Below are 14,836 nucleotides of genomic sequence, written 5' to 3'. Positions count from 1 at the left end.
TGCTCAATACAGCATAAATTCACCACCTCCTACCACCATCAAACGAACGGCCTCACTGAGCGTTTGAACCACACCCTTACAGACATGCTATCGAAATACGTGTCAGACGACCTGGACGACCTGGACTGGGACCTGGCTCTGCCTTACATTACCTTTGAGTAAAACTGTTCCCGTCTCGAAACTGCTGGCTTTTCCCCATTTTACCTCTTGTATGTCCAAGACACGACGCTGCCACTGGACAGTGTGCTTCCGTCCACCACAGCTTCAAGTAGCGATTATGCCCGTGATGTAATCGCCCATGCTGACCATGCTCGCCAACTTGAGCATGCTCGCCTACAAGTGTCTGAAGACAAACAGAAGCAACGCTACGACCTCCGTCACTGTGATGTCCATTTTGTGCCCGGCACCCTTGTGTTGCTTTGGTCACCATCGCGTAAAGTTGGCCTTTGTGAAAAACTGCTTTCCTGTTACACAGGCCCATATCGCGTGCTCCGCTAAGTGACCGATGTCACCTATGAAATCGTTCTAGCCACGCCCACTACGTCCTCCGCTGTGACAACCAGTGACATTGTCCACGTCGCCCAACTCAAGCCCTACAACTCTCCACGTGCCTTGGATATTTAACAGCACTGTGACGGCCCTTTTGCCGACGGAGGGGGGGGGGGTGGCATTGCAATATCATCGAGAGATGCTCAAGAGATGAGCCGCCGTGAGAACGACGATGAAGTGGGGCTGGGCCCTTGGCACAAGCGAGTGTTGGCCTGGCTGTCTGGCTCCAGTGTAAATAGCTTGTAAATAGCCTCTCTCATCTGTGTCTTTCCACACAAAAACAATATCATACAATCAGATGTTACCTGCCAATGTTGCCTGTCACAGACCGCACCAACAGCCATGAAAACACACTAACAGCACCCAGCATGATAGTTATGAAAACTTGTAAAGACAACAATGTGCAGATGATAGTACTGAGATATGGCTTTCATACACACACACACGCACGCACACACAAGCAGCAAAATCAAGTGGAAACAAAGGAATATAAAATGAGCCAAGCCATTCCATGCAACACAATGTGTGGAAGAAAGGGGGACAACATTACTTGGAGAATCTTGTGACAGGTCCGCTGGAGTGCATGACAAATAAAGATACGTTGTCAGTTTCACAAGGATCAGAAAAACAAGAGTGCACACACGCTTACTTTCACAGATGGATATGAGGCAGACACATGAGACAATCTGTTACTACAAAAGGTGAAACACCAGTGTTAACAGCAAAGAGCCCACACCTAGTCACAAGACAAAATGCTACCATGTTCTTAGAGAGTGGGGTAAGTGATAGATAATGTGAAGTAAGGATCGAGGAACACTTTTAGGGAATGCAGAGGGGATAGGCAAATAACCTAACGTCTTCCTGGCCTAGCAGAAATGGGTAAGAAAAGGAGCATGAGATGATGGTCTCCCTAGAAGCCAACAGTGCATCAATGTTCCACTGAATTATCACAGACAGAGGCAGGACACAATCCTTAGAGGATTCAAATGTTCGCTAATTTGCCAGGTCAAAAAAGAAGCTACTGAGCCAAATGGGGTAACTACAGTGAGCCACAGCTAGAGAGAGCAGCTGAGATAAGCAGAGCACCATAAACCACGCAAACGAAGCCATCCCACAGGGAGTATAAAAGCTGTGCATGCAAAGCCTGGCACAAGCAATTAATAGCTGCCATGATGTAGAAATGGCATTTACCTGGGTGCACTTCACGGGGCTTTGGTAGGTTGGTGACACATGTGTGTGGGCACATGAGCACATTAGCTGGGTGCAGGCTGCCTTCAAGGAAACGCCTCTTGGTTTCAGGCAGGTGGATGCCACCAAGTGGCGTCTGTAAAATATTCCAAGACACCAGACAGCATGAGCATGTCATCCATCAGGTTCATCGATACATCACCAACAACAGAAAAATCTAACAGTACAGTCAGTAAATTATAGGACATACTGACATTGGACTTTAACATCAGGCTGCCACACACTTTATAGAGGCAATGTATAACGGTGACCAAAATATGGATGCCTTGCACATTTTCTTTTTTCTTTTATTTTTCTTCTTTTAGAAACAGCCGCACTCCTTGGGCATGGCCATCTTTCAGCTTTCCTAGTGACATTTACACTTTAACCTCATTATAATGAGATGGGATATAACAAAGCCATGTTTTAATGAAGTAAAATTGTTCTGCCAAGAGATATAACGAAGTTTGTCTCTGAAACCAAAAATATTGACCGTTGCGCACCGAGCATATCCCTTTTCGCATTCGTTCGGCATGGTAGTTCAAAATTCCAGCATCGCGTATGCCATCACAGCCACGCGTCCAGTGCGCGGTCACCGCCGTACGTAGTTGTGCGCATGGTGGCCGTGCACAAGCAGCACTTCATGCTTATCATATCTTTCTCTCTCTCTTTGCAGCATGTAGCTGGCAAAGCTAGGTGCAATCTTCAAGATCGCCATCTCAAAGGCGCCGTCTAGCTGCGCTGTGCCACGTATTGACGATCCTGCACACGGCATGCTAAATACCAGTGTCTCCATTTCTCTCTCTCACTGCGATGCACCGCGATGCGCTCAAGGTGTGACCTCCAAGATCATGTGAACTAGGCACGAGTCAGCGGAAAAAGTCGCATAAACATAATGTGTGGTGGTTCGGTGCATGTTCTTACTGACATAACACAGACTTGACTGCCTCACATGCTTGAATTCCTTCACTAACCTCAGCGTGCATTTGTCACGCCTACTATGTGCACATATTCTGAAACCCCCACAGCAGACGCAACCAAGGCAAGCCAACTAAAACTACCGCTTGCCTATCACGCGAGTGCCTATTTCCCATCATCTCAGTCCCCTAAATTTTTTCTGAATAGCCTTCAAGCTTGTTACGTGATGCTCCCTCCTAGTCTTTTCCTTCCTCGATGGTTGCAACATCTTGTGTTGCATACGCTAGAGAGCCTTTTATCGTTACTTCATTGAATTTTCATTGCATCGCATAGGATTCCGGCAGGCCACAGAGCTGTAGTCTTCTTTGTATGTTCAAAGTTGTGCATACCAATAGTCGGTACAACAAAGTAATCAATATAAAGTAATTTCAGCTTCCCCTTTAACTTCGTTATAACGAGCTTCGAGTGTAGTTCATTTTGTTGCCAGGCTTGTTTGAACAAACTGGAAACTGTGCAGGTATGTTTTGATTAACCAAAGGTATTCCAGACATCACAGTTAAGCTATATGAATCAAACATTTTCCAAACATCAAAACACCAGTTGTCCCTGTTCTGCACAGCTGCTTTTGTTGGCCAGAAGTTAATAGTTGGTCAGTGTTGAAAGCTGTAAAGAAAGAAGTCAAGAATGCATGAGGCGAAGGCTCATGCTGGTGCCATCCAGGCAGTTGGATCAATAAACTAGATCCGACAAGCTAAGTCTCTGTCTTTTCTTTTGGTGCCGTGAAACCCGGGAGCAGACTGGCGTCCTGCACCAATGTTGGATCGACTGCGACGCAGAAGGGGCATACTTTGAGCTGCTGCTACAAGGCTCATCTCATCCGCCACCGAAGTACTACAAGCCGTGCGTCATTGACTCTCTGACCGGCAATTTATTTTGAACAACCTGCAGGACAAGGACTCGGTGCTTGTAGCGATCAACAAGATCACCGACCTCATGCGACGGTGACGAGTATGAGGCGGGTGCCATCGTAGCTCTGGAGTACCACGACAAGGTCCACAACACCATGAGCTGTGTCTGCTTCCTTTTGAATTCTGATGCAAGGGCTGGACACAGCGCGACACGGAGCGTTGTGACCAAACCCTCCACCCAAGGTGTCTCTACTCAAGCACGTTCCTGAGCACCAATACAATGAATTCCCCGCCTCAAACTACAGGCACCTGTTTTCTCCGATGAACTTCACGAGTGGCAGAACTTCTGGAAACATTTTGAGGCCACAATTCACAATAACTGCAAGCTGTCTGACATAGAGTTTTCGTATTTAAAATTACACTTAACTGGAACTGCGAAGTGTGCAATCGAAGGTGTGCACTTGGTAGAAGTGAACTACACAGTAGCGGTGAAAGCACTCCGAGAGAGGTTCAAATGCCGTACGGCCCTCATTGACGACCACATTGACAGTTTGCTTGTCATCACACCCATTGATCGCTCTTCTCAGGTATCGCAGCTGCAGGAACTCTACGAAGAGGTGCACTTTTATACAAGTTGCCTCGACAGCCTCACGGATCCAGCATCAGAATATGCAATCATACTTCATCATGTACTTATGCGATCATTCCCCGAAGACATCGCCATACTCTACCGTCAACGCATGAAGGAGACTGAGGCCAACGACGGGTCTACTCTTGATGTTGGGGCATGAGGTGGTACGAAAGGTCATGAAGTTCCTGCAGGTGCAAGCCGAGCAGAGAACAGAGCCAGGCCTCCTGTACAAGGTGCTTACCGAAAAATACCTCTGCAAGACACGGGCAACGCCAACCTTGTCTACCACTGCCAGTACCTTCAGCATTAGCGCTGGCTGCCGGATCTGTATCGAACGACTACCCTCCTTTGTACTGTATAATCAACGTGACCACGCCACTCAATATGTATCTAGACTCAGAAAAATCGCAACAGAAGCCGGCCTTCTACCGCCGGGAAAACGAAGTCGACGACCCCAGTCAGCTTCGTTCCAGCCCGTGTTCGAAATTAGGTCCAGCCTGTCCATCTACCATGATGACATGCGACATATGACTGAGTCGCCAACACAATACACTAAAGTGGACCACTCGTTCAGAGTTCTCGAGAACAACTACAGGCCTACAATGAAATCGACCATCTTTGGAAACAGCATTTTCACTGAGCAAGAGAGTTGAGCAAGAGGCTCAATGAAACCTGTCAAGGGACCAGTGACCGTGACAGAGAACAGCCTTCGAAAAGAGCGAGGTCACCTGAGTCACAACAGATACAGAAGTCACAGTCCACGAGGGTGCCCAAGAAACCAGTTTCTGAACCGCTCATCCACCCTTACAGACTTACACGAGGCTAAAGCACCCAGCGCACAAAGTACGCAGATCTTGCGTCAAAGGCCAGTCGCGAGATACAAGCAGACTTCTGTGATGAGAAGTACATTTTTCCCAGTTACACTGTGCACACAGTGTAACAGACACAGAAATTTCCGCAGCACAATCATCACCACTCCTCCTACTGCCACTGCAGTGAGGAGACCAAACATTACCAGGGACACACTGCTCGGATGGTTTCGAGTAAAGCTGGCAATTTATCACTGAGAGAGACTGCTACATGCAGCTGCGCCAGCTCATGCAGCTGCCCCGACGATGAGTCTGGTATCAGAAAAGCTTCTTCGAGGGCTTTGGAAACGGAGGAAGAAGGGACACTTCCTGTTCCTACACTCTGCTCAATACAGCAAGTCAACACTGTCCTCAAACTAACAGCCCGGCGATCTTGTCGTCGAGGCCATAAACATGCCACCTCAAACATGGAAGATTGGCCATGTCGTTAAGGCGTTTCAAGGAAGGGATGAATGAAGAAGTCAAGAACACGTGAGGCGAAGGCACACGCAAGCGCCATCTTGGCAGTTGCATCAATAAACCACATCCGATGGATGTCATTCACTGTCTTAAACAGTCAGTGACTAAGAATTAGTGGCAAGTTTATTTGCTCACAGAAAGCAATGTAAATCACTCATGTCACCCCAATAAAGTTGTTTAGTATTGGAAATGCAAGTGTGCCTGTAAAGCAGATGAAGGAAGGGACCACTGTCAGTGTATTTTCGTCAGGAAGAGCCATGCCAGCACACACTGCCCACTGGTGCATACAATTTGTTTTTCACATGCCAAAAATGTTTCATGTTGTCTAGTACAACCATGAAGTGTTTTGTCTAAAGTGTTATGGCATCATTATCATAGGTCTCTTGCTGCACAGCAAACATCAAATGTTCCATGCTTGCACCGCAGTGACAGTCCTGTACACTTACCCCCACACTTTCTTTATTTTATTTGTTGTTTTTATCCCTACACCTCCCCCTTCCTCCCCCATCTCCTCTCTCTTATCCCAATAACCAAAGATGGTGCTCACAGGGATTACCAATAGCCTTCAAGAGGAAAGTTGTGGCCAACCTGAATGCCTGTACAGCAAGTAAGCTGATACAAACTCATGTTGTTGCATGCACTCACATAGGGACAGAAGCAATACATTCTCTGAAGGCAGGCTGGCTGTTGCTAAAGAACTAGGTGCACACAGCTGTCCACAACTGTGAGGCTTTGAAAAAGCAGTGGTGGGGGAACTATTCCAGGTTAATTCAGCCATTAAGGGGGATTTGTGGACATGCAGATGTAAAACTCTGTACACAACATCGTGAAGTGCATAACTACTCTTGCATTTCATGGACATGTTGGCATCAGCTTGAAAACCCTTTGCACACAGCTTAAATATGGCAGAAAGCATGCTGCAACACTATACCGACCTCGTTCTATATGATACACCATTTTGAAATACTATACCTTCCTTTAAATGTACGAACACTTCTAAGGATAAACCTGCTTGTATGCTGCACTGAAGCAGAAAGGCAAATTACCTTTGGTAGGTAGTTTGGTGGCACTAAAGCCAGACAGTAGATTCCAACCTGGTGAATACTGTCCACAGCCTGAAGGACTCTGCTCATCCATTGAAAGCTCTGAAAAAAGAATAAGAAAGACACCTTTCTTAAATTTTCATTTACAATTTCGTATGCAATGCCATCACAAGTTCACACATGCTAAAACATACAGTAATCCTTCCTTATAATGAAATCGCTTTACTCAAAATATCACTTAATTCGAAATTTCTTCCGAGTCCCGACCCAAACACATGCATTTTAAGTCACATTATTCGAAGCACACGAAGAGCTTGACCCGCTTAGAGCGAAGCGGCGAGCGGAGGCATTTCCACCGCTCAGCGGCGGTGACCCTTTTGCACATTCAGTGTCAAATTAGTACTGCCGACGAATTAGTCTCATGCAGGCGCAGCACAGGCCACAGAAGTACCAAACCCATGACCGATGACCGCCTATTAACGGGTACCAAGCGAGTGCCGAGTGCTCCCAGCTGTTTACTGTGGAGCAAACGGAAGCTGTCAAATTCAATGGTGCAGCATGCCCGAACCGTTAATCTCGATCGCAATCACATCGCTGGTGTCCCCCGTGATAGAATCCACACGAAAATAAAGTTTTCCTGACACTTTGCAATGCCAGAAAACTGTGGTCTCTTGGGTGCTGAAAAGTGGCCAAATGACCGCGGGCAGACTTGCACCGTAGCATTCCATGGGTGCGCTCGAAATGCAAAGTTTTACCTCGCTAAAGAGCACTTCTGATGATGAAACGTGCCGAAAAGCACAAAGGAAGTGTCCCTCAGATTATAAGTGCCATGTTCAATGCGAGGAGCTACGTTAACAAATCGGGAAGATAACTTTGGGGAAACCGGTCTAGAAAGTTGCTCGCTGCTCACTGTAATTGGCCTGCATCGCAATAAAACATCGCCCCTAGCTTCGTTGCACTTTTGTCGGTGCAAATTGACCAATAACTTGCCGAAAACACGAAAAATCCGAGCATCGCCAGCAGCGAGTCAGGCTGTCAACATGGTGGATCAATGCAAGCTGGTGTTTCCCCGGTGTTTTTCTTGAGCTGGTCATGCTCAATTCGTGCCATCCAATTTTAGACAAGCAGTCTAAATGCGTGGTAGGGTCACTGAATTTTGTTCCTAGACATTTTTCAATGGCGCAGACGCGACGGTGTGCCAACACCGCACTCGAACCGTAGAATTAGCACAGTGTCGTCGACAACAGTGTGCCGAAAAACTCTCGTTTCGCAAACTTCACGGCTGCACACCTCAGGAGAAAATTTCCGTGAACATGCAAAGCCCCTACTGCAAAAACGTTCAGTTTTCACGATCGCGCTGCGTACCCACAATGAGCGGCTAATCGTTTTTAGACCACAACAAACACAACCTCTGACTTGAGCCATGGCATTTGGGTAGTTTTCCAGTGCAATACTCACGTAGTGTTCCGTGACCTCCGCACCCACCCTATAAAAGCGGCCACTGCCTTCTCCCTCCTCATTCGCTTTCCAGTTTGCAAGCTGTTTGGACGCCAGTCCGAACAACTCGCCTTGATGTCAACTCCTCACCTCCTCACTGCCAGTTTCGACGTAGCTGCTCCTACAAAGCTGCCCTCTTCCGGCCTGCCCTCCCAAGCACAATCTTCCACCAACGGGTGCCCTCTGCAGTTCCTGTTTCTTGGTCTCCATAACTCTGATCGCCTTTCTTCCGCTGCAAGTCAAGCTGATGCCAAGCCCGCCATTGCAACCATCGCCATCACCAGCGTGCACTAACGAGGAAAGCGAGATGCCCTGACGACATTTTGAAGCTTCTGCCTTCTGCATCGCCTGCCACGTTCAGTCACTTCGGCGTTGACAGTGCGAGCATTTGGATCCGTTCTGCAGGCCATGCGATTGTGTGTTATTCAGAGTGCTTCGTTAGGTGTGCCTCGCGTGTGCTTTTGTTGTCTACAGTGATAAATGGGTCTGTCAGTCTCCGGGTGAAGTGTCTGACTTTGGAGCAGAAAGTTCTGTTCATAAAAGAAGTGGAAAAAGGCGGCCGGTGGAAAACTGACATCACACAGAAATTAGGCATACTGCAGTCTACTTTATCAACTGTATTGAAAAACAAGGAAGCTGTGCTGGATGGTTTTGAAAAGAGCTTCTCGGCTAAGAGAAAGAGGAATCATGATTCGAAATACCCCTAAGTGAAAGGTGCACTTCTACAGTGGCTGAGGAATGCCAGGAGTGCAAATCTCCCCGCACATGGACCTGCACTTACAGTCGAACACGGCTATATCGAACTCGCAAAAAAACGCCTATCAGTTCGACATAGAGCATAATTCGATATAAGCCTGCTAAATAATTGGATGTCGTAAAAGCACATACCATTTATAAAATCACTTTATTGATTAAACTAGCTTAGTTTCGCACGAAATGGTCCTGCATTTTCTTCTGCTTTGGCAATTTCGCTGCCTGCGACGCACGCACTTTTCCACATTAAGGAGTCGGAGCAGCTGAGGCCGCAACTTTCCGCATTCGCGCAGAAGCACCGGACTATTGCGAGCGCACCAATCATTTCGGAGGATGTGGGACCGTCGTTGCTTTCCTCATTGTGCCCACTTTCACTTGTGCTCGGTACGATGTTGGCAATGTAGTCTTCGTTTTCGGGTTCTCCCGTGGTCGCGACACATCATTTGCGCTCACAAACTCATCCACCGTTGAATCGTCAACAGCTTCAGGAAATTCTGACAGTTCGCTCCAAACTTCGGCAACACTGGCAACGGCTTCGTCACATTCATCAAAATTTACGGTCATCACCGAGCACGCGGAAGTCGGCATGGCTGAAGCAATTTCAGATTAACCACTCGTACGCGGCCGTGCGTACGGGTCGGGCGCCACAGGCACCGGGTCGCAAGTTTGGACGCTTTAGCCCTAATCTCCCCCTTATTCTTCAAGATCGTGCCGAGAGTGCTCCTCGGAATCTTGTGCTCTGCGGGGACATCCGACTTCTCACCGCGTTCGACACGATTTATGATTGCGAGCTTCACGACAAAAGGCAAATTCTGCCGCTTCATCATGGCAACACTGTGGGAGAAGGCCTACAAGGCGCACACAAAAGCAGCGAGACAACTCGCACTTTCGCCATCTTGCACGACGAGGGCACAAGAGCATCTGATTGGCTGTCTAAGCAAGCGCTGTGGGCGGGCCAGGATCATTTTTTGCAGGAGGGGGGGGGGGGGGGGTGCCGACGGCTCGTCTGAGGCAGCGCGGTCGGGCGCGGTCATGGTAGGGAGAGCGGTTGGATGGAGCCGCGCATTTCTCCGCCACCGCGAGGGAAAGCCAACTTCCGGGGGCACTTTCCGGCGCTTGACGTTCGATATATCGGGTGTCGCTGCTATTTTTGTTCGATGTAAGCGTCATTTTTGCGATATATACTCATTGTAACTATATCGTGTCCAGAAATTGTTCGATATATAGAATAATTCGATGTAAACGGGTTTGATATAGTCAGGTTCGACTGTACTGCAAAAGCTGAAGCTCTCGCCCTCCAAATGGGCCATAAAGATTTCAAGTGAAGCAATGGCTGGCTTGAGCAGTTCAAGAAACGATATGGCGTGACCTCAAAGTCGATTGTTGACAAAAGCATAGCCATGAACCGTGACACTGTAGACGTATGGCGCCAAGATTGAATCCAAGCTCTACTTGAAAAGTATGAAGACAAAGACATCTACGACCTAGATGAGGCTGCATTTTTCTACAAGATGCTACCGAATTGCACGTTCACTACCGCTGGCGAATCCTCATCCGGAGGAAAACAGGGCAAGGAACGTGTCATGGTGCTGTTTGACGCCAATGCAACAGGTGAGGATAAGCTTCCCTTGCTGATACTGGGGAAGGCGGACAACCTGCGGTGCTTCCGAAATGCAACTATTCCCAAGGAATGCATCTACAGAAGTACAAGCGAACATGAATGACTGCTGCTATTTTTGAAGACTACATGCACCTTTTGGATAGATGGTTCGCGCAAAGAATCAGCAAGTGCTTTTCATAATTGACAATTGTCCGAGCCACGGGAAGAACAACAACCTCAAGGTGATCGGTGTGGAATTTTTGCCTGCAAACACAACCGTGGTACTGCAACCAATGGATCAGGGCATCATTGAGCCCACCCGGAAGCTGTACCGCGAGGCTCTTTTGCAGCACATGCTCACAGCGTATGACGCCAGCAAGACGTACAACACTGATTTGCTTGGTGCGATTCATTTGCTGAACTTTTCATGGAAAGAACTCGCACCTTCGAAGGTCGCCAACTGCTTTGCACACGCCGGCTTTTCCAGCGTCGTCGTCAGTGACCCTGACAATGACCAGCCTGATGATGAAAGGACTTGCAGCGATCTGTACGAGGTTGTTCATAAAATTGGTGGCCAAGAGGTAGAAGGCAACTTTGAGACATTCGCATTGGCTGATGCTGCTACTCCCATGGTCGCCCCAGTGATGGATGCGGAGATACTAATTGACACTGTTGGTGGCTTGACGAGGACGAAGAGCCGGCGGACGAAGAGCCACATGAAGTGCCAACTACGGTGCAGATGCGGAAGTACCTACGCCTGCTGCGAAATAAGGTTGAATGCATGGGCGGTGCCCATGGCCTCGTGCAATGCTCGGTCATATTAGAGCAGGGGTTGCTCGCGCCCAGTAAGAACTTGAGACAGCCAAAGCTCTCTGCCTTTTTTGCACCTAACTGAAGTTTTGCTTCACTGAATGCGTTGTATTTTGAATTCCTCACAGTTGTGATGCAATTAAAGCTCCACTTCTTTAGCTTTTCTCGAGTGGCCGCTGATATTGAATTACCCCTTATAACAAATTTTTTCGCCATCCCTCTGACTTCGTTAAAATGAGGGATTACTGTACTTTGCCTATTCACACATTTTATAGCTTATAAACAAGGCACTACATCAAGACAAACACATTGCGGCAGTCAGACTGGTAGCCATGGTTATTGATAATAAAATAATCTGAACCATATCTGTGGCTGGGCTCAGACAGTCAATTAGCAAACAGCCATATAATTATGAAAGCACCATTTTTGCCATCAATAGCTATACATGCCCAACATTTCATAAGCTGGTGGAAATGGCAGCAGGCACATTCAAACAGAAGATAAAAGAGCAAGAGGAGGCTCCCTTTGCTCAAGAAAACAAAACTTTCATCATCGTTACCAACACCAAGGCCACAAAATTGATCCAATGTTTTTTTTTAATATTAAATAAAAGACATAGTTTCCTTACATGCCTCTGTTGAATAACTGACAAGATGGGAGCATGCAGTGTACATTCCAGGCAATGTGAGACAAAATAAATTTCATCCATTTGGCAAACGCTACTTCAAATTCTCATTTTTAAAATTCAGGCATAATCTGTGCAAAACGTTTCCCACTTCAAGTGACCTTCATTATGTTTGACACACTCACCTCCTCCTCAGTGCAGTCTGGCCGCTGTTCAGCAACAACACAGATGCGCTCATCCCGGAGTACTTTGATTGAGAACACAGCAATCCTGAAAGAAAGCAAGTTACTTTTATGAGCACTGATGCTTTTCGGGCTATAAAGCACTAATAAATAAAATGTCATGCTTGAAGTGCCTTTCCGACCTGATACATTAAAGGAACACTAAAGGCAAATGTTAAGCCGAGCTAGATTGAAAGATTATGCTTCTGTAATAATGAATTCTTCAGTTGTAATGAAAACAGAGCCCTTGTAAGTGAGATAATGAGGAAAATAGAAAATCGGAGCGGCACCATCAGTTGTCGACGATAGTCCCTCTTATGTGTGGTGTCAGCACTTCAGATTCCCAAAGACAGGCCGCGACCCACCATTGCAAACAGCATCACTTTTCTCTGTTTACAACGACCGAGGCGGCAACATGTGGCAGTTAACCACCTTGCTGGCTCCGGCAGCAGAGGCTCAAGGGACCGTAACTGCTAACCTGAACCCAATCAGAGCCACAGAGCGACTCACGCAAGCTGTACACCCTACACCCACCAAGCAGTACGCTTCGTATATAGAGCTAAATAAAGAGTTTACAAAAGACATAACAATGGCATAGAGGGCAGTCACGTGGAGATGATGTCAAGTCCTCTGCTTTGGTGTGAGGGGTTCAAATTGAGAAGCAGCAACGGGACCTTCGATGGCAATTTCCTAGGCAAGAAACAGATATACTATTGGCATGCAGAAAACGATGATAGACTTCTAGACGAATATGCTATTGATCTAGCTTGACTTAATACTTTCTTTTAATTTAGTATCCCTTTAAAGCGGAACCATGTCAATATGATCCTGCTTAGTCTGCAGCTTCAACTGGTAACAAGTCATGCTAAACCTCCACCTCACATCCCACTGGGAGCTCAATGTAGTACTGCATTTGCAAGAACATCGACTTTGTCCATGTCACCTTAGTACCTATATATGAAACTTTCTGCCTTTGCCTTTTCCACAAAATCGATTGCCAGCATTCCTTGCGCAGTGAGCTCATCTATCCACAAGTACATGTGAGCTGATCACCAGTACAAAGCGGAATCCCCTCTTTGTCACACACACATAAAAAACACATCTTATTTCATTTATGCCACATACTAGTTCCCACTGGTAATGTATCAACAACCGACCACTCTCTTGTTTGCCAGTCAACATTTCCATTTCTTCACAGTAAATATTGTATGTGGTGCCACCTTATAAACTTGCTAGCGTGACCATGTTTCTTTTACAACAAATGTCATTATCACTGTACAAGCTGGTATTGTATTCTACTTTTCTATATTTTTGTTGCACTTATTGCTTTTTGGATTACGCCCACTACCCATAGTGCTTGAGGGTTTTAAAATAAATAAATAGATAAATAAATAAATAAATAAATAAATAAACAGACTACAAATACTATCTGTGATGGAACTTTGCAAGTCTGTATTCACCCTTCCAGATCAACAGTCTAGCTCTTTCGCACAGCTCAAGGAGAGTATTAGAGGGTGAAAAGGAGAAAAAATGGAAAGTGCTTTCTTGAACTGTATTGTGTTGGCAGAACATGTATTATGTCTGGCAACCATGTCATGCAGGTTGGCAACCAGGCACAGGCAACCAGGTGGAGAATGTACACCCACTTTTCTTTCGTGTCAATCCTGTGCAGTGCATGTCTCAATCCATGGTGTCAGAAGTTAAGCCAGTACATTTCTTGCAAAAGCAAGTGGAATGGAAGGCCTTCTGCCCACAGAGCGTCTGGTGTTGTCCACCTCGCCAATGGAAAACTGGGTCGTTTAGCCAGAGCATCAAGCTCTATTTCTAATGTTGTATTCATGTGAATACGGTATTTATTCTCTACTTAATTTGTGCCAACTGATTCCACAATTGTTTCTTTTGACTGAGAGGCTATACCAAGGTGTGTCTGCCATAGATCTACCAAGGAAATGCAAATGGTGTTTTGAAAGAATGCTCCCACTCTAAATTGATGTTGCATTTTGTAGCACTGTCTTTTTATCATGCATTTTCTATGACAAAATATACTTCCATACTACTGTCTAAAAGCCCAGACTAAGCAAGTTTACTATTACAAAACTACTAGAAAAGCATTCGAAAAGTAGTTGCATTTAATTTAGAACTCTAAGACTTTCATATTTGATTTGGTTTTAAAATAGGTATTCACACATGCCCAGTTGAAAGGGGCTTCAGCTTGAATGCCTGACACCAAAGTGACTTAGGTGCAGAAATAAACGAAGCTAAAAAAACCCACCTTCCCCTGTAGATGAACTTCATCGGCTCCACAGCTAAAACGGTAGCAATGAGGTCATCTGTGTTGTGTTTGCGTGAGCTGACTTGCATCAGGCCATCTCTGGTGCCGCAAACAAATACTAAGCCACCCTGAAAATATAAGGTGCAAGGTGCAATTATACACTCAGAATATGCTTAAAAAGATGTCATTCACATTTGATAAGGCCTGAGAACAAAAAGCTGTGATGAACATTTTCCAATGCCAGTTTCTATGGCACAAAAATAACTGCTGTCACTACTTCAATGACCTCATTGTCAATTAACAATTCCTTTTGTTTGCACGAAATGATACCTTAAGCAAGAGTTTCATAAGCTGTTATGGCCACTTTTTGAATATGAATATATTTGCATTAATCTTTAAACTCCCAAGTTATTTAATAGAAAAGTGCATCAGATTTCGACAGAAGCACATTGAA

General features: G+C 46.1%; 1 protein-coding gene across 4 annotated transcripts in view; it reads right to left on the bottom strand.

Moving 5' to 3' along the window:
- DIP2 (disco-interacting protein 2) overlaps window positions 1-14,836 on the bottom strand; it is a 199,222-nt gene that overhangs the window by 52,382 nt on the left and 132,004 nt on the right. For 3 of the 4 annotated variants that reach the window (XM_075677225.1, XM_075677224.1, XM_075677227.1), the window contains 5 exons: window positions 14,383-14,510; window positions 12,075-12,159; window positions 6,608-6,706; window positions 1,741-1,873; window positions 1,100-1,123 (listed from right to left, as the gene is read on the bottom strand). In XM_075677225.1, the coding sequence (XP_075533340.1) occupies window positions 1,100-1,123; window positions 1,741-1,873; window positions 6,608-6,706; window positions 12,075-12,159; window positions 14,383-14,510 (469 nt within the window). The remainder of the gene's footprint in view (window positions 1-1,099; window positions 1,124-1,740; window positions 1,874-6,607; window positions 6,707-12,074; window positions 12,160-14,382; window positions 14,511-14,836) is intronic. The other variant, XM_075677226.1, reaches the window with a different exon arrangement.

Source organism: Dermacentor variabilis, unplaced genomic scaffold (assembly GCF_050947875.1).
Source record: "Dermacentor variabilis isolate Ectoservices unplaced genomic scaffold, ASM5094787v1 scaffold_12, whole genome shotgun sequence".
Classification (NCBI taxonomy): Eukaryota; Metazoa; Arthropoda; class Arachnida; order Ixodida; family Ixodidae; genus Dermacentor; species Dermacentor variabilis.
Note: the sequence above shows the minus strand (reverse complement) of the source record. Positions and strands in the feature narration are given on the sequence as shown.